General features: G+C 42.9%; 1 protein-coding gene across 1 annotated transcript; it reads left to right on the top strand.

Annotated features, from left to right (window-relative positions):
• Window positions 1-66: 66 nt before the first annotated feature.
• Window positions 67-17,036, top strand: ncapg2 (non-SMC condensin II complex, subunit G2). Its single transcript, XM_075452198.1, has 27 exons — window positions 67-137; window positions 349-476; window positions 5,923-6,090; window positions 6,450-6,564; window positions 6,941-7,098; window positions 7,310-7,444; window positions 7,568-7,662; window positions 7,741-7,897; window positions 7,990-8,082; window positions 8,177-8,302; window positions 8,466-8,645; window positions 9,991-10,143; window positions 10,287-10,509; window positions 10,612-10,706; window positions 11,246-11,416; window positions 11,502-11,572; window positions 11,699-11,852; window positions 11,981-12,154; window positions 12,897-13,010; window positions 14,064-14,210; window positions 15,087-15,186; window positions 15,334-15,536; window positions 15,651-15,785; window positions 15,940-16,043; window positions 16,128-16,228; window positions 16,316-16,415; window positions 16,517-17,036. The coding sequence occupies exons 2-27, from the start codon at window positions 399-401 to the stop codon at window positions 16,566-16,568; spliced, it is 3,402 nt and encodes a 1,133-aa protein (XP_075308313.1). The 5' UTR covers window positions 67-137; window positions 349-398; the 3' UTR covers window positions 16,569-17,036.
• The last annotated feature ends 980 nt before the right edge of the window (window positions 17,037-18,016 follow it).

Below are 18,016 nucleotides of genomic sequence, written 5' to 3'. Positions count from 1 at the left end.
ACATCAATACGTTAGCATTGACGGAGGAAAACGTATGACGTCATGACGCTAAAACTATCCGAATTTGCGCGGGTTCACTGCTGTTATGGTTGACTGTCAATTCACTGTTGCCGTCTCCCAAAATCGCTGATAACAAGGTAACTGACGAAAAAAAATGTGTGCATAGGTGGTATTTTTATGGATTTAATTGTTAACACGACGCTTTTCGGCTGTAAGAGTCAGATTTATGTTGGCAAACAACACTTTTAACGCTAACGAGAAACGGACAACCACATTTGTTTTGGTCTTGGAACTGTTATTACCCTGCTAGCTTTATACTCGCTAACGGTACTGGATTTTCCATTGTAGGTTTTCTTGACATTTTCAGGTCGCTTCGTATCACTTGTGGACCAGGAATCATGTCCAAGCGAGAGGCATTTCTAGAGGCCGCCTGTAAGGAAAAAGTGGAGGATTTCCTTCGCTTTATTCAGCTCCATGTAAGTAGCTAACTTCATGTAAGTTCATGCTAATGGTAATCTGAACTGAATGTGTAATTTGTGCTCTCTGTGCTTCAAGACGTAAAACACGAACATTGTAGGGCTGTTGTGTTTGACTGAGATAGTCTGAGCATTTTCAAGTTTAAAACTTAAAAAAATCGCGTCATAATGGTGGAACTGTCAATTGTAACTAGTGCAGGAAGGATTTCAAGTTCGGGAAATAAACACAAGGCTTGCCTTGTATTACATCAGAAGGTCTTTATAAAGTAACAGAGCTGTACACTTCAGGTTTCATTGGCCTAAAGTAGGTTGTAGTGTTATTGAAAATAAAAGCAAATGTAATCATGTGTGTCTGTTTGGATGATTTTTCAGCATTTGTTGTGTGCTTGATCTGATGGGTTCTTAGTCACGCTAAATTGCATTTTTTAAGCATCAAATCACAACAAAAGTAATCTCACAGCCCTTTACACATTACGGTCTAGAAATATTTCTTTGAAAAAGACTGTGTCCTTGAGCGAGCACTGTGCAATTGTCAGTAAGGAGGAAATGCTCCAACAATAAGCTCTAACACAAAAAAGGAAAATTTAAAGGCTAATCTTTAAAGTACAGTGGGTGTTTGCTGCCTCAACCTCAACTGAGGAGCCTGATAGCTGAAGCTATTTGCCACTTCTAACCCTCCACCCTGAGAGCAAAGTGCTTTGTTGAGATAAAATGCTACTTTAGGATCTTTAGGTTATGATGGAGCTTGGACATAAAGTGCTTTTAATGTAATCAAATCAAATCAAATTTATTTATATAGCACATTTCATGTACAAACAATTCAAAGTGCTTTACATAAAATAAAAGCATTGCAGTAGGGAGTGGAAGAAGCATTGAAATACATAAAAGAATATAAAGAGAAACAAATAAAATAATTTAAATGCATTTAAAAACAAGCAACAGTCTAGATAAGTTAAAAGATAGCGTGCAGATTTCATGCATAGACACATGAGAACAGAAATGTCTTTAACCTGGATTTAAAAATGTCTACATTTGGGGAAAGTTTAATCTCCACTGGCAGTTTGTTCCACTTGTTTGCAGCATAACAGCTAAATGCTGCTTCTCCATGTTTAGTCTGGACTCTGGATTGGACCAGCTGACCTGAGTCCTTGGATCTAAGAGCCCTGCTGGGTTTATATTCTCTGAACATATCACAGATGTATTTTGGGCCTAAACCGTTCTGGGATTTGTAAACCATCAGCAGACTTTTAAAATCTATTCTGTGACTGACAGTGTAAAGATTTTAAAACTGGTGTGATGTGTTCAGATCTCTTAGTCCGGGTTAAAACTCTAGCAGCAGCGTTCTGGATGAGCTGCAGATGTTTAATGCTCTTTTTGGGAAGTCCAGTTAAAAGAGCATTACAGTAATAGAGTCTACTGGAGATGAATGCATGGATGAGTTTCTCCTGGTCTTTTTGGGAGAGGAAACCTTTAATTCTGTTGGTGTTTCTGAGATGGTAAAAAGCTGCCTTGGTGACAGCTTTGATGTGGCTGCTGAAATTCAGATCTGAGTCTATCAACACTCCGAGGTTACGAACTTGGTCAGTGATTGTAAGGTCCCGAGTCTCAAGATATTTGAGACTGACCCTCTTCTCTTTGCTACCAAACAGAATGATCTCAGTTGTCTTCATTTAATTGTAGAAAATTCTCTCTCATCCAGGTGTTTACTTGCTCCAGACACTGACATCTGCTGGGCTGCAGTCGTCCGGTGACAGAGACACGTAAAGTTGTGTACCGTCTGCATAACTGTGATAATTGATGTTAAAATTCTGCAATATCTGACCCAAAGGGAGCATATACAAGTTAAACAGAAGAGGTCCAAGAATTGACCCCTGGGGGACTCCACAAGTCATGGCCACTCGCTCAGATTCATAGCTACCAATAGTAACAAAATAACTCCGGCCTAAGTAGGACCTGAACCAGTTAAGGACTGCCTCAGAAAGTCCAACCCAGTTTTCCAGCCTGTGCAACAGGATTCTGTGATCTACAGTATCAAACGCAGCGCTGAGGTCCAACAGAACCAGGACTGAAACATTACCAGAATCAGTATTCAACCTAATGTCGTTTAACACTTTGACCAGAGCTGTTTCAGTGCTGTGATGACGTCTGAAGCCTGACTGAAAGTTATCAAGACTTCCACTTTCATTCAGAAAGTCGTTGAGCTGGTTAAATACAACTTTCTCAATAATCTTAGATATAAAAGAGAGGTTAGAGACAGGTCTGTAGTTGTTCATCATAGAGGCATCTAGAGTTCTCTTCTTTAGGAGTGGCTTAATGGCAGCTGTCTTTAGTGACTTGGGAAAAATGCCTGATGCCAGTGAGCTGTTAACTATTTGTAGGAGATCACTTTCTACTGAGGTAAAAACAGTTTTTAAAAAGTCGGATGGTATTATGTCCAGAGAACAAGTTGTTGATTTCAGCTGCCGAACTGTTTCCTCTAGGATTTTTAAATTAACAATATTAAATTGTGACATAACGTCAGAGTTATTTCTAGGTTTTAGACGCAGATTAGTTTTCTTGTTTGTCTGTGTTCCGTGAATGTTTTGTCTAATCGTTTTGATTTTTTGGCTAAAAAAGTTGGCAAATTCGTTGCATTTCTCAGTGGAGAGGAGGTCTGGGTTTGACTGTTTAGGAGGATTTGTGAGTTTTTCAACCATAGCAAACAGAGTTCTAGAATTGTTGACATTCTTATTAATCATTTCAGATAAATGCAGCTGTCTGGCCTTGCACAGCTCATTGTTATAACTACGCAGGCTTTCTTTGTACAGCTCATAGTGAATCTGAAGCTTTGTTTTCCTCCATTTACGTTCAGCTTTCCTGCATTCTCTTTTCAGATTTTTGACCGTAGTGGTGTTTCTCCATGGGGTTTTCTGTTTGATCAAGGTGCTCTTGATTCTTATCGGTGCAACAGCTTCCATTACATTAAAAATTTTCAAGTTAAAATGATCCAGCGTTCCTTCAACCGACTCTGCGCTCATTTTTGGTAACATAGCTATGGCCTCCCTAAACTGAGCACTTGTTTTCTCATTAATGTTCCTCTTCTTAACTGAGAAACTGGTTGTTTGAACATTCTGAGTAATATGTAAATCAAATAAAATACAAAAATGGTCAGACAAGGCCAAATCAATAACCACAACAGAAGAAATATCAACACCTTTAGAAATGACCAGGTCCAGAATGTGACCTCGAAGGTGGGTAGGTTCTGTTACATGTTGCCACAAACCAAACATGTCCAGCACAGAAGAAAATTCTTTGGCAGTACCATCCGTCATATTATCCATGTGAATGTTAAAATCCCCGGTCAAGATAAAATGGTTAAAATCAGTCGAAATAACAGACAATAATTCAGAAAATTCATCAATAAAACTTGCACAGTATCCTGGAGATCTGTAAATGATTAAGAACAGGATTTTAGGAACACCCTTTAAAATAAAACTCAGATATTCAAAAGAAGTGAAATCACCAAATGAGATCTCTTTACACTGGAATGTATCTTTAAATAAGGCAGCTTCTCCCCCACCGTTCCTCCCATTTCGGCATTTATCCATAAAACTAAAGTTTGGGGGGGCTGCTTCATTAAGAACAGTAGCACTTGTGCTCTCTGTTAACCATGTTTCTGTCAGAAAAAGAAAATCTAAATTGTGTGAAATTATGAAGTCATTAACTAACAGTGACTTATTGGACAGAGATCTAATATTAAGTTAGGCTAGCTTTGTGGAGTTTACACTGGTCTCTGTTGTATTCTGAGTTGTACGTGGTACCGTTAACAGATTAGATAGATCCACCCAGGAAGTTGACTGTTTTCGATTCCTTCTTTTACTAACTAAAACAGGAATCCTATTGGGTCCCAGCTTGTTCTCAGAACAGCTGTCAGTAATCAGACTTCTATAGCAGGGACCCTGAACACATCATGGCATGGTATCTTTGTTTTGAACAGTACTATCTTTGTTCTGAACTCTGGATGTTGTGCTGCTCCTTGAACACCCTGCACATCCCCTTGTGTCCTGCTCTGCCAGGACAGATGATGTAAGAGGAGGAGGGGGTGCCCTGCGTTTCTCGGTTGATGGTGGTCGCTGGAGTCCTGGCTGGGATAGAGACATCCTTTGGAGACCTTGGGTGATGTGGAGTAAAGGGTCTGGTGAGGGGGGAGGGCTGGGGGTTGTTTGCCTCGCTGCTGTGTCCTTCAGTCTAATCTGTACAGTCATGTTTGGGTTTGCCGTCCCAACAGCAAGACGTAAGTGTAAGTAATCTCCATCCAGCTCGATTGGGATGCACGCCATCAGGTCTGAAACGCTCCTTACAGTTCCAAAAAATATTAAAGTTATCAATGAACTTAATCCCATGGGCGATGCATGCATTTGACAACCATGTGTTCAGGCCGAGATGTCTGCTGAAAAGTTCAATTCCTTTACCCACAGTAGGAATGGGGCCAGAAATGGAGACACGGTGTGCTCCATAGTGACACAGTCTCTCCAACAGCAGAGAAAAATCCTTCTTCAGGATCTCAGAGCCAATCTTCCTTCTCAGAATATCAAAAGACCCTGTGTGGACAATGATCCTCGTGCCATCTGGATGAGTAGACAGAATGGTCGGCAAAATATCTATCACTTCCCTGACTGATGTATCAGAAAAAGTTATATTTTCCGTCTTTGCCATTCTGACAGGCTGTGTTATAGAATCCCCGATTAGAATGGTCTCTATTCCTATTTGTGTGGAGGTGTCGATCGCTTCTGTAGTGTGAGCAAAGAGTTGCTCACACTGTGTGCAGCTCACTGATACTGCAGGGTTAGGAGACATTGTTCTGTCCGATTCGCTTTGTAAACAGGAGGGCTAGTACCGTTTACAAATATACAATTAAAAGAAAAATAATAAAATTATATCCAAGACTTGTGGAAAGAAGTAGAATGATTTAAAGCGAATAAAGCAGTAAGCAGCAGGAGGAAGCAGAGACGTCTGCACTCTTCAGAAGCAGGAAGTATGTAAGATGAGGGATTTTAAAATCTAATCTGGAGTTTTGCAAATGAGGAGAAACTAATATGGTTGAAATAGGATCCTTACCATTAACCCCAGTTCCTATCTTTGCTTTCACTGCAATGTTTTTGTATCAGCTGAAGGTGTTTCTGAGAGATATTTGGACATGGGGACAATATTTATCCCTAGAAGCAACAAATGCCTGAGTTAGTTTTTCAATATTAGTTCAAGACTGGATGTTTTTTTATTTGAAATGTATTGTGTCTGCAGTCAGAAAGATTTGTTGTATGTTTGAGTTTAAAGGACCATCTAGAACAACTACCTGCTTTAAAGGTGTGTTCGGGGCCCTGCATGACAACTGTTTTTTGATTTGAAAATGAAGAAAAATCTGCAGCTCTCGAATTCAATCCGTGCTTCCATCTGTACTGCTGAGCAGAAAGACAAAGCTGATCCCTTCGATGTGGAAGAGGTGGTGCAGGAGATGCCCAGAAACCAGAGAGAAGCTCTGTGGGGGAGGCTGGAGTTGCTCCTTCGGGACATCCTGCTGGATTTACCTCCAGACCGCTGCGAGGAGGACATGCAGCAGGAGGCGACTGCAGACCCTGTGAGTTTACGTTTAACCGATCTTTGAAAGTTTTAACATGTTTTCAAGATTTGGAAAGTGCTTGAATTTTGAAGGCAGTGTTTGAAACTGCTTAGTACTGAGTGATTTAACACTACCTTGAGGTACAGGAAAATCTTGAAAATTCGCCTTAAAAATGCATGAAAAGTACTTGAATTGGACTTTGAGAAAGATTTAAAACGTGAACACTTTAAGGCTACTGTGTTGATTTAATAATTTATGGATGAGGTGCATACAAAGCAACTGCATCTTCTTATTTTTATTGTAATTCCCTTTTAGTTTTGGTTATGTCTTCTGCTTGCATTTTTTCTGAGCATCCACCCAAAAATCTTCCCCCACAGAAACATGTCACGGCTGTTGTGGACGGCGTGACACTTGTGGCTACAGTGTCCCTAAATGTTTTACAAGAGGGCGACACCTACGCCGGCCTTTTGGAAATTGCACACAGGCTTCACGGTGAGTGCCCACAGAAAATGTGAGTGCTTATATTTACAATTAGCTTGCTTTTGCGGGAATGTTAGGCTTCTATATGATTTAAGGAAGATTAAAAGAGGCAAAAGCAACAAACACTAATGGTAACATCAGGTACTTTTCATAATTACTCTCAGCGGTTCATCGCACATTCCTGTCCTGAGAGAAAAATACAGAAGTGGAATCAAATCATCAGTCAGTTGTTGAAGAGGAAATGCTAATTGTGAGGGAATGACCTATGCTGTTCCTCGAATAAAAGAATATTCCTAGTGCTGCTCCGTAATTCCAAATTGATTATCTCAGAATCCTGAGCTGATTTTTTTTTTTTTTTTTTTTTGTTTTTTCCATCTCCTTCCCGCAGAAGTCCTTGTGTCACTTCCTGTGTCAGAGGCGCCTCTGCAGCTCCACATACAGCTGCTGTACGAGGCCTGGTGGAAGAGGAGCCTGCAGGAGAAGGAAAAGTTTGGGCGCACGGCTTTCCTCACCTCCCTGCAGAAGAGCTTCGTCTTGAAGAAACCAGTCAGTGTTTCCTCTCAGTTTGCCTGTCAGCCAGTTCAATGTGTTTGCAAAAGGACGGGGATGTTTTCTAAGCCAGAGTAAAGCAGTCGTGACAGCCAAACGCGGGATGAGTCACAACTGTCTGTAGATAACTGATAACCTCTACAAACAGAGGAGTGAGAACCCGATAGGATTTATCAAAATAACGTTCTCATCTGTGGCCTTTTGTCAGGGTGCTGAGATTCAGAGAGTATGGAGTCTCCACGAGGTGCTTTTGAGTCTGGACTACACATCAGAGGACAACAAGCAGATAATCGACCTGCTGCTTCAGTGCTTTCACCGTCCTACTTACATTAGAAATGATGACGTGAGTAGAACGATCTTTAGCTGCTCCGCGTGCGTGTTGTGTTTCTATGATTTGCTGTTATTAATATTAGAGATGCGCCTTTGTCCTTGAGCTGTCAGTCTGACGATGTGTGCATTGTCACAGGGGAAGCGATTCTTGGTGTTTCTTTTCAGCTGGAACGTCGATTTCATTTGGGCTATTCATGGCACCATCAAAAACCAGCTGGAGTTTTATAGCAAGTAAGAGGCGTGCCTTATTTTCAATTACACTGCTCAGTTTCCTATTCATGTTAATTATTTCCAAACCGTTTTGTTCAGGAGCATGATGACTCACATCACGGAGCTCTACTTCAGAGCATGGAAGAAGGCTAGTGGAGACTTCTTGGAGAAGATTGAGAGCTCATGCATTCAGGACTTTATGCAGAATGCAATCTTCCTTCACAGGACGTCACCTGTCCACGGCAAAGTCCGACAGGTGGGCTGCAATCTGTAGAAGTTGCTTTTCTTTCTTTCTTCAGCGTTTTAATTGGTGTGCATTGACTCCGAACTCCTTGCTCCCGTGTGCAGATTGTGAGCTACTTCCACTCAAGGAAAGGCTGTCACAGCGTGGACAAGATGCTCTATAAACTCTACAGGCCGATACTCTGGAAGGCTCTCAACGTACGCACACATAGTCACTTCATTCATGCTGGTGTTTTACTATCTTATCGTTGTCTTATGGACTTCTGTTTTGGTGTTTGTTTGTGTTTTTCAGGTTCCTAACTTTGAGGTGCGTGCAAATGCCACTTTGCTTTTCACTGAGGCCTTCCCGGTCCACGATCCAGATCAAAACAATGAGAACACAGACATGAACATTCAAAAGCAGCTGGACACAGCAATGGTAAGAACTCTTTAAATTATTTAGCCTCTTTTATTGGGAGGAAACTGATCGTGAATTGCTTAGTAAATGTTTTTTTTTGTCAATGTAATGAGTTTATGGATTAAGTGGGAGCTGTAGTGATGGCCAATAGTCTAAAATTAAAACCACCCTCTGTACTCCCCAGGGCCTCCTCGATGACCCTCACCCCACCGTGCGTTCCAGTGCTACTTTGGGCGTCTGTAAAATCCTGGCGAAGTGCTGGGAGCTCCTTCCTCCGACTATCATCACAGACTTCCTGAAGAAGGTGGTGTTGGAGCTTGCGGCCGACATCAGCTCCCCCGACGTCCGCTGCTCAGTTTTTAAGGTAAAAAAACCCCCAAAACTGGATGTCTTGGTGTCCTCGTTGAGTGTTGCCTTGGAAAAAATACTTCAGGTGGAAAATCCTAAATGTTAGAACCATGCAGGGAATTATTTACCAACTTGAAGCCGCTTGCACAAAAGGTCAGAAAAGTTTGCAAAGTTTAGGGGTTAAAAAAAAAACCTCTTTAAACTTTTTCAAAACCAGAGATGATGAAAATCTACGACTCTGCTTTTGGGGAGAACATGTACCTTGTACTGGTCTTTTTGGCTGATTTAATCTAATCGGGCACCATAAAAAGAGTGGAGACAAAGCTGTGTATTTCCCTGTGTGTCGTCACAAATAAACGGAATGTAAAATGTGAGGATCTATGATTTATTTATTTTTTTTTTTTTCAATTATAAAGATCTAATTATATTATATGGAATTTAGCCTTTAATCAGAAGTTTGGTTCTGCACAAAAAAAGCAAGAACCTTTTTGATTCGACGCATAAATCCCCTGTGGCTCCAGTATTTGAGATTTCTTGCTTTGTCACTGTAAGCTGTGAGGATCACAAGCCCCTTTCACACTGCGACCCGCTACCTTAGCGGGTCCAAATTGTACCTTCGACCCGCGTCGAGCAATGTGAACGCTTGGCGTGTCAGGGTGACCCGTGTCGCCTGAAGCCGAGTTCAGGGGGCGTTGCCTAGTGGCAGAGCGTCACACGAAACACAGAAAATGCTGGGCGTGTACAATGACGTAGGCACAAGCCATGCGTCGGAGGTAGGGTTAAATACACCTTGAGGACTCGTTTTTGCAATTGTATATGCAGTTCATGGAGATGTTATTTTACGGGGTGTGGATGGTTACAACGTGGGATGCCGCCGAAGAACATATGCGGAGAATACAAGAGCACTATAGTCCCCGAAATGTGGCGGTAAATAACGTCCTCTGCTCGGAGGCTGAGGAGCTCGCGGACCTCCTTGTCTCCCCAGTTGGCCATCTTCAAAAATGTCTCGAACTTGTTGTAGGCTAAAACAGAGTGAAACATGTCCTCACCTGTCGCTGTTGTTCTGAATCAGCTGTCCATTCTGTCTTTTAAACTCCTCACGTCACGCCACGCCCACGTCCGACCCGCGTCGATTGCGTTCACACCAAACTCGGCTCGGCAAAAAGACTAGGGTCCGACGCGGGTCGAAAGGTGAGTCGAGTTGACGCGGCAGCCCGGGTCGGCAGTGTGAACGCAACAGCGGACACGCTAAATTTGCGGATTAAACGCGGGTTCTTCCTCAGTGTGAAAGGGGCTACTGTCACTGTGGACAGGATGTGTGATAATTTGTGGTTTGTACAATTTTTTTTCGCCCCCTCCAGTGTCTGACTATTGTTCTGGACAACCCTCTCAGCCACCCGCTACTGGAAAAACTCCTGCCCCACCTCAAGTACAGCCTCCATGACACCTCAGAAAAAGTCCGCACAGCTTTCCTTGACATGCTGATCAAGATTAAAGCAGTCCGTGCCGCCAAGGTACTGTGTGCAGAGGTTTTCATTGTACTGCATCATTTAAACCTTCTCTGCTTCAGGTGCAATTCAACCTCCTATTACAAGATGCCCCTTAATGTTGGTGATGAAATGCTTTTTATCCTCATTTCTTTAATAATGATCTCCAGTTCTGGGACATATGCAACATGGACCACCTGCTGGCCCGCCTGGCTGTAGACTCGCACTCAGTCTCCAGGCGTATTGTTGATCTGCTCTTCAAGTCTTTCTTCCCTGTCAACGAGTCGGAGAAGGAGTGGTGCTGCCGCTGCGTCACTCTCATCCAGATGAACCCCATGGCTGCCAGGAAGTTCTACCAGTTTGCTCACAGACATACAGCGCCAACAAACATAAGTAGGTGCAAGAGTGACCAGACGAAAATGTGGAATTGGTTTGCTCGCTGTAGCTCTCTTTTACGATGCTTCTGTGCTCATATTTATGTTTCTTCTCCTCCAGTAAAGCTGATGTTGGCGATCCGCCGCACTCTGAACAGCTGCGTCCCTGACTGCGACCTGACGGAGATCAATGACAGCAACAAGGAGAACAGCACGGTAAGAGGGAAACCCTCAACAGAGAAGGAGAAGAACGGCACAGTGATGCTGTAGTTATTTTAACAGTTGTAGCTGGCTGTAATAAAAAAAATAAAAGAATAAACAGTAACATGAGACAGTTGCACACAAGCCCCAACAGAAATGCCACCATCAGTGTTCAGTAAAACAAAAACAAAAAGATTTCCGAGGCCACACACAAGCGTCCATGCATGCGCAGATACTCTCCATCTCCAGCGTCAGATGTGATTATGAGGTCCACACATGCTGAAACTGTCCTCACGTTGCTGCCGTCACAGATGCACAATGAGTCCGTTTACAAGGTTGTTGAGATAAACTCATCAGCCACAGTTGAGAGGCCACATAAATCACCTCCTGATTTCATTTGCTCTCCAGTGTTATCAGTAAGGGACCCAAACCTTATCTTAAAATAGCATTCTAGCATTCTAGCTGTCAGCCTAAACCGCTGCTGTATCTCGGGCCTAACGACCAGCTGATGTGTGTAAAATGTGTGTTTGCATTGATGGAGTCAAATTTCGCAGGCTGAATCTGTTACGTTGGGACAAGACATGGCTGTTGTGTCCAGTTTGCTGGAGGTCGTGGTCATCCTGTGGAGAAGCGTCGAGAAGGCGCTGAAACAAAACGAAGAGGCGCACAAATACACCGCTGCGAAGTTCGGCAACGTTATGGCCAAGTATTTTCAGGCATTTGAGGTACATCTGCCGCACTGCATTGTATTATTTTGTATATTTGTGTAGAAGCGGATGTTGCTGTAAAGAAATGATGATTGTTTTTCAGGATGAGCGATCCACTGTTCCTCTCATACAACTGGCCTCATGTATGCCTCCAGCTGCATTTCCAACATTCAGGTGAGCAGCAATGCATCTCTTTCTGACATTGTTCCCATCTTATCCTTCTTTCTTTTTTTTCAAGCTGCCTCTTTTCCTGATTTCATCTCGTCTAACGTGTCTTCTCGTCTCGTTTTCTTGTGCTAGCTGTGGAGTCCTGTCCAGACTGAGGAGGATGGACTCGGGAGCTGCTCCAACACAGTACAGCCAGCTGCTGGACTGCATCTGTAGCTGGGGCCAGGCTGCTGACGTCCTCGAACTGCTCACCGATTGGCTCACCGAGGCCCTTCCCAAGAAAGGGGTCAGTCAGCGTAACAAGAGACAAAGTTGTAGCACATAGTTTCTTAGATTTTAAAGAGATGAAGAAAATTGTAAACATAAACAGATTTTCCTTCCTAATCTTTTAAAGTGTCTTCTTTCCAACCTCAGGCCAAGACAACCACCAGTAAAAAGGTGCGTATTCAGGAGACTGTGGAGGCCAAACCAGACCTGGCACTGGCGTACCTGGAATACCTTTTCTCTCATACTTCGACACGGGAGAAAGTGCTGGCTCTCGGTCAGAGACCTCTGAAGCAGCTCCACACAGTTCTAGGGAACTGGAAGGTAACAAAACAGAACATTTTCTGCTTTCTTAGGAAACTTCAACACAGTGGAGTCATGCTTCCCTGCTCGAACACTCTCACATTCATGCACAGAGTTAAAGGGGAATTCCTGTATTTTCAACATTAAGCCTCTTTTCTGAGTCGTCTGCAATGTTTTAGAACCCCCCTCACCGCTTTTTTGATGTTTACTGCTGTCTCCGGTATTTGCCTAATTTTGATTCTTCTCAACCTGTTTCAGAACGGCTAGTCATGTGCATGTCTTAAAAGGTCCGTAAAAGCACAATAAACGTCCGTTTTCAAATTAATCAACTCACCGGAGTGGTTACTGGTGTGCACTGGTAATCCATATCAAATTTCGTAGCGAAAAGTTGCTTCTGTCGTGTTTTATTTGACATTTTGTAAATCCCATTGAGTTGTATTGAAGACTGGATGTTCGTCGATAGCGGACATGTTTGTAGTTCTCTAGCACCGGAAATGCTGCTAGGTGTATTGCATTTCCGAACATCCAGTCTTTTACGGACCTTTTAAGACATGCACATGACTAGCCGTTCTGAAGCAGGTTGAGAAGAATCAAAATTAGGCAAATACCAGAGACAGCAGTAAACATCAAAAAAGCGGTGAGGGGGGTTCTAAAACATTGCAGACGACTCAGAAAAGAGGCTTAATGTTGAAAATACAGGAATTCCCCTTTAACAGGTGATTTGGAAGTTTCTGCTTTTGTAAGACGTGTGTTCACTGTGCAGAGCGTGCTGTACAGTCACCTCAGCTCCACAGAAGGCCCCGACTGTCCCAGCTTGGAAACGGCACTGAAAGCTTTCATGCATCATGGCCGTCTCGGTGCACATCTGCAACACGATGTAAGTCGCCACGTTCAGCTTCCACCGCCTTAATCCTCGTCATGTTCACAGATACTCATCCAGTGGGGACAAAGTGGTTTTCTGGCGCTGCCATGTTTAAAAACCCTAATTCCAAAAAGTGGGGACACTAAAATGGAGATTAAAAACAGAACGAGCAGATGAACAAATCAAACTACAAAGCCGTGATGTCGTCATAGATAGGGCTGTCGCGATAACCGCAAAATGCAATCACCGCGGTGCTGAGAGGACCTCCGCGGTGCGTGTCCTGATCATTTCAACAAAACTGTGTAGGTGAAACTATTTAAAAAAAAAAAAACGTTTAAAAAATGTGCCGTGCCAGAAATAAGCTCTAACAACTTCGCGGAAACAGTTAAAGTTCAGCTTGGGTTGGTTGGTCGGCGGCAGTCTGTTTAAAAAAAACTGTATCCCGGACACGTGAGCTCAACTGCTGCGCTGATCTGCTTCGTTTTTCTCCGTCATTACTAAACGAAACATGCGCAGGTCTGCAACAATGTTGATATTTGCCATGTGGCACTGGCAACAATGTTGCAGAACTGGGGTATGCGCTGCTTGATCTCCGCTATGCTGGTCTGTGAGCGAGTAAATGACAGGCAAAGCAAAGTGAAATGTCAGAATCGCTGGGAAAAAAAGCCGGATTATGCGCTCGATTTTCATCTAACATTGCATGTCGTGGAAAGTAGCCTAATGAACAAAAATGCGATATCACCGCATACCGCGCTGTTGAGCGGCTATGAGTCACCGCGGTGGGAATTCCCTCACCGCGACAGCCCTAGTCATAGATGCAGCGTGTGATGCATTAAGGCAGTTTTATTTTTGTGTGATGAGGCACAGCACAATGTGGTTTTTTATCTTTGTTAATGAGACCTCCTCCCAATAGCTGAGGACTGGATTCTTTTCTTTAGAGGGACTGTCCACATATTTGGTAACTGATCAGTCAGTTAAGGCAACAGAGGATTCTTCTCCTTGTATGCTGTGAGCCAGCCTACGTTAGGTTAAAGCAGAAAAGTAATTGAGGTATTTTCTGCTTCCTAGCTGACAGAAGGACGAGACTACCTGCTCTCTCTGGAACACGTGGCAGCGTGGCTCGCAGACAGGGTGCTGCCCTTTCTGACTAAACGTATCGGAGATGATGGCGAGGATTTGGAGAAGTCGCAGCCTCTGGCCGCACAGATAACGGAGGTGAGCTCTTCTGCTACCTTCTTTTTTTTTTTTTCTTCACACAAAGCTTCAGAAAAGCAGCCTTTATATATCTATATATATGTATAGTGAGCTCCAGTTTTCATCAGGAGTATTTATTGAACCTTGCCAGACTTCTAAAAACTATGAAAGCATCGAGCATTTTATTTGGGCAAACTTGTCTCTATCAAGAAGAGTTTTGATGCTCTTCTCTGTCTCTCAAGTGTGATTTAAGCTATTTTATTTTTTTGCAGTCAAGTCTTTCCCCACATAATCAGACCAGTGGCCAACCCAAATTGTGCAGCTGCAGTTTTCCTATTTGAATCATGTATGAGCTGGACGGCGTTTCGTGTTGGAGTGCATTTGTCAGATATTTTATCTGGGCTGTAAAGTCAAACCAAGCAACGCGATTTCTCAGCAGGCAGATGGAATCGCATCTCTTTGGTTCATAAATTGCCACCTCAGATTTCCATTCGACTCAAATTCCCTCCAGCACGTAGCCTGTGCCGAGGCTGTGGTAGACAAAAACGCACGGTTAGGTTGCCATGCGCGGGACCTTCAGTTCTGCTCTGTAAGTTTAGACTCATTTCTTGTTCCGCTTCATGCAACACACGCTCTGTCCACGCCTGCTCCTGTTCACCAGCCTGCTGTGCTGCCGTGGGTTCATTTCTCATTCCTGCCATTATTCTCACTCTGCCATCATGTTGCTCCTGCATACAAATCTCGAAACTAACCATGCATGTGTTTTAGTGCTCACAGGTTGTAGCTACCATTTTACACTATAATTTAGTTTGCCTAAGACTGCATTTGTTGTATTTTTCTTTTTTTAGTTTTTTACATGTGAAACTTTCTTCATTCGCTGCTGCCTTTTTTCCTCAGAGCTTCCTGACAGTCTGCCGTGACGTTTTGCTCGTGGGTTTGGGCGATGAGGCATTCAAAGGTCAAATCCTCCACCTGTGCTCACTCGTCCTGCTCTCAGGTGGGTGTTTTAAAAAGTCTGTTTTTGTGCTTAGAGTGGATAGAAAGAGAATTCAGAATGGAAGCCACTTTATTTCACTTCACGTAACTCCTTTGCATCATTCTGCTATAACCACTTCAAAGTAAAAGTTTTCCTTTGTAATTTCAGAGGCAGGCTACCTGTGTATCCCTGCGGTGCTGCCAATTTTGAAGGAGGTGGCAAACTGCTGCGTACCTGAAGATGAAAACCAGGGTCAGGAGAATCAGGAGCATGCGGCCCCTGTCATTTTGGGCGTGGTGGCCAACATTTTCCAGAAGATTATAGAGCTCTTGGCTCGCCGCCTTCGAAAGGAACCGGAGGAAGGAAAACAAGTACGTTGTCGTGCTTCATTTCTGCTTTATTATTTAAAGAGATTTGAATTCATTCGGTGCACCTTTTTATTTTACATTGTTTTGACGAGTGTCCCTTTTTCTGCTCTGATTTAGCTGTGTCAGTCAGCTGTTCCTGGCCTGACGGACTTCCTGCAGGTGGCACAGACCTGGGACAGAGCACCTCTCGGTGGAGTCTTTTCTACTGTCTTTGCTGTCATCATCGTGGAGAAGAGACATTTACTTCAGAAGGTGTGAGATGGCAAGAAAGCAATGAGAAGACTGTGATGTTATTCACATATCTTGTTTGCCTATGATGTTCTTAAGCAGTCATTGTGTGTTTTTCACCTAATTGATGAGCTAAAATGATGGTGTCTTATCAGCTTCTGTGCTTGTATTTCTAAAGATGACCCATCCGGAGGAGATGATCACCCCACAGACGGTGGAGGACATGCCTCCCTTGTCCAGCATCCTGCTGTCTGTCATTCTCAAATCACCCTCTATCACCAGGTATACACTCGGATCCTCTTTTTCCCTCTCACCAAAGTCCTGCAAAAAAGAATTCAAGAGCTATATTATGTTTTATTCCTTTAGGTCATTTTTGGCAGAGGTCGGCTCATCTTTGGACTCCGAGGCCATCAGCAGTCTCATCGAACTGGCCGCCGTCCTGCACGTCCTGGCGGTCATCAATCACGGTGAGCTTTCATCTCCAGAAAAGCCATTTTACTTCATTTTTGAGGGTTTTCTGGTAATAAAAATGCGTCTCGTTTGTCGCTCGTTAGCGGAACGGTCTAAAGCTGGCTTGAAGAGCGCAGCCGTGTCGGTCCAGCAGCAGCTTCACAAGCATGCAGTCTCATCTGCGGATAGCGGGGATATCCAGAGGTGAGTGACAGGGAGGCGGATGATTTTGTTTCTACAGTCTGAGGAAGGATAGATCGTTCTTGAGCCGTGCTGATTAACCTTACAATCCTCTTCTTCCACAGGGTTATTTATGAATCTTCGGTGACGACTCTGAATGAGATTCTGCAGTTATGATTTTCCTTTAAAAAGGGTCTGTGATGTGTTTTCTGATGAGGTGCAATTTCTGCATCACATTCGTATTGCATGAAGCAGAGAAGAGTGTTAAAAAAAGATGACACCACTGATAATTCAGCTTCCCGTGTTGGTTTTTTAAAAAGGTAAAATTTTGGATTAAAATCTGAAGCCGACTGCGTGTCTGTTGGGTTTTTCCAGACTGTCGCTATTTGTTTATTTATTTCTTGATGGCGCGCGACACTCGACTCTCGTCTCCTCAGGCTTTTTGCACATTGAGATGTTAACAAATACAGATCGACTTCTCCAGATGGCAGGAATACGGTTTCTTGTGTCTTTTTTAAAGCTTTCATTCCCCGCAGCTCTCGTTTCCATTTTTTAAAAACATTTACAGGAAATTTTTAAAAAAGTGTATAAAAAAAGAGTCCCTATCTGTGTTTATATATCTGTTGGTTTGTCTATTTGACGTCTGTAGTTTGCTTCTAATCAGAATTAAACAAAACTGTATCAATTAAAGCACAAAACTTGATGTTTATTTGCACCTCACATGTAATAAAAGCACAAACAAACCATTCATCATCCTCTCACTCACTGATCTTCATTCTTTTAAGGGGAATACAGTTATATATAATATATAATACAGGGATTACAGTGGCATTAATTGAAGAAGGGAGTAGCATCAGCCAACATGTTTTCAGGGGAACAGGAAATTCTAGACGCTATGTTATTGAAATTTCAATGCATGTATTTTTTTTTATTTTAGCTTGTTTTCAGAGGCCAGTGTTTACTACATACATGTGGGTTTAGGGAATATTTTGTATTTCTACATTTTGACTCTTTAAAACTAGAGTTTTATTTTCCCCAAAAAATATTTTTTTCATTGTAATACATGGCAATGAAACTGCAATATTTTGGGTTGCTGACCAGTGTCGGTATTTCATGTTCCACCATCAGGTTGGGTTGACCTCTGATCATTCAGACCTCTGCTCTATTGATCATCTCAGAAAAGAAACTGACTGCACAACTAATATAAGCCCCCCCCCCCCCCCCCGTCGACAGGATTTGCAACATTTTCAGTTCTTATCTATAAAATGACAAAATACCATTAAGAATACCCTCTAAACTACCCTTTCCCCCTCTCTTGGAGATACTGTGTTACTGCTGCGCAAGTGGGGTGTTGTGCAGGACAGATGATACTAAAACACTCAAATGGATTTAATTCACCCTTCACCCTGTTTGACATCAGGCAAACAAACAGAAATGCAGGATATCCTGATACTTTAGTGGGTTTCTGAGTGCGCAGGGTTTCTGTTTGTCCTTGCTTATGTAAAACATGTGGCCCGGTGTTTTTGCTACCTTTGGATTCCCTGTGCTGTCAAAAGTAAATCCTAGCCATGCTTTTGCAGGGTTTTTGTGTCGCCTTCACACCCGGGCAGCAATCATTCAGGACT

This window comes from Odontesthes bonariensis, chromosome 20 (genome assembly GCF_027942865.1).
Source record: "Odontesthes bonariensis isolate fOdoBon6 chromosome 20, fOdoBon6.hap1, whole genome shotgun sequence".
Taxonomy (NCBI): Eukaryota; Metazoa; Chordata; class Actinopteri; order Atheriniformes; family Atherinopsidae; genus Odontesthes; species Odontesthes bonariensis.
This window is presented reverse-complemented; position numbering and strand designations above follow the sequence as displayed.

Coding starts and splice junctions, on each gene's coding strand:
- ncapg2 (XM_075452198.1), top strand. CDS start 399: ATGTCCAAGCGAGAGGCATTTCTAGAGGCCGCCTGTAAGGAAAAAGTG. Junction 7,445..7,567: donor CTTACATTAGAAATGATGAC/GTGAGTAGAACG, acceptor GCATTGTCACAG/GGGAAGCGATTCTTGGTGTT. Junction 8,083..8,176: donor TACTCTGGAAGGCTCTCAAC/GTACGCACACAT, acceptor TGTGTTTTTCAG/GTTCCTAACTTTGAGGTGCG.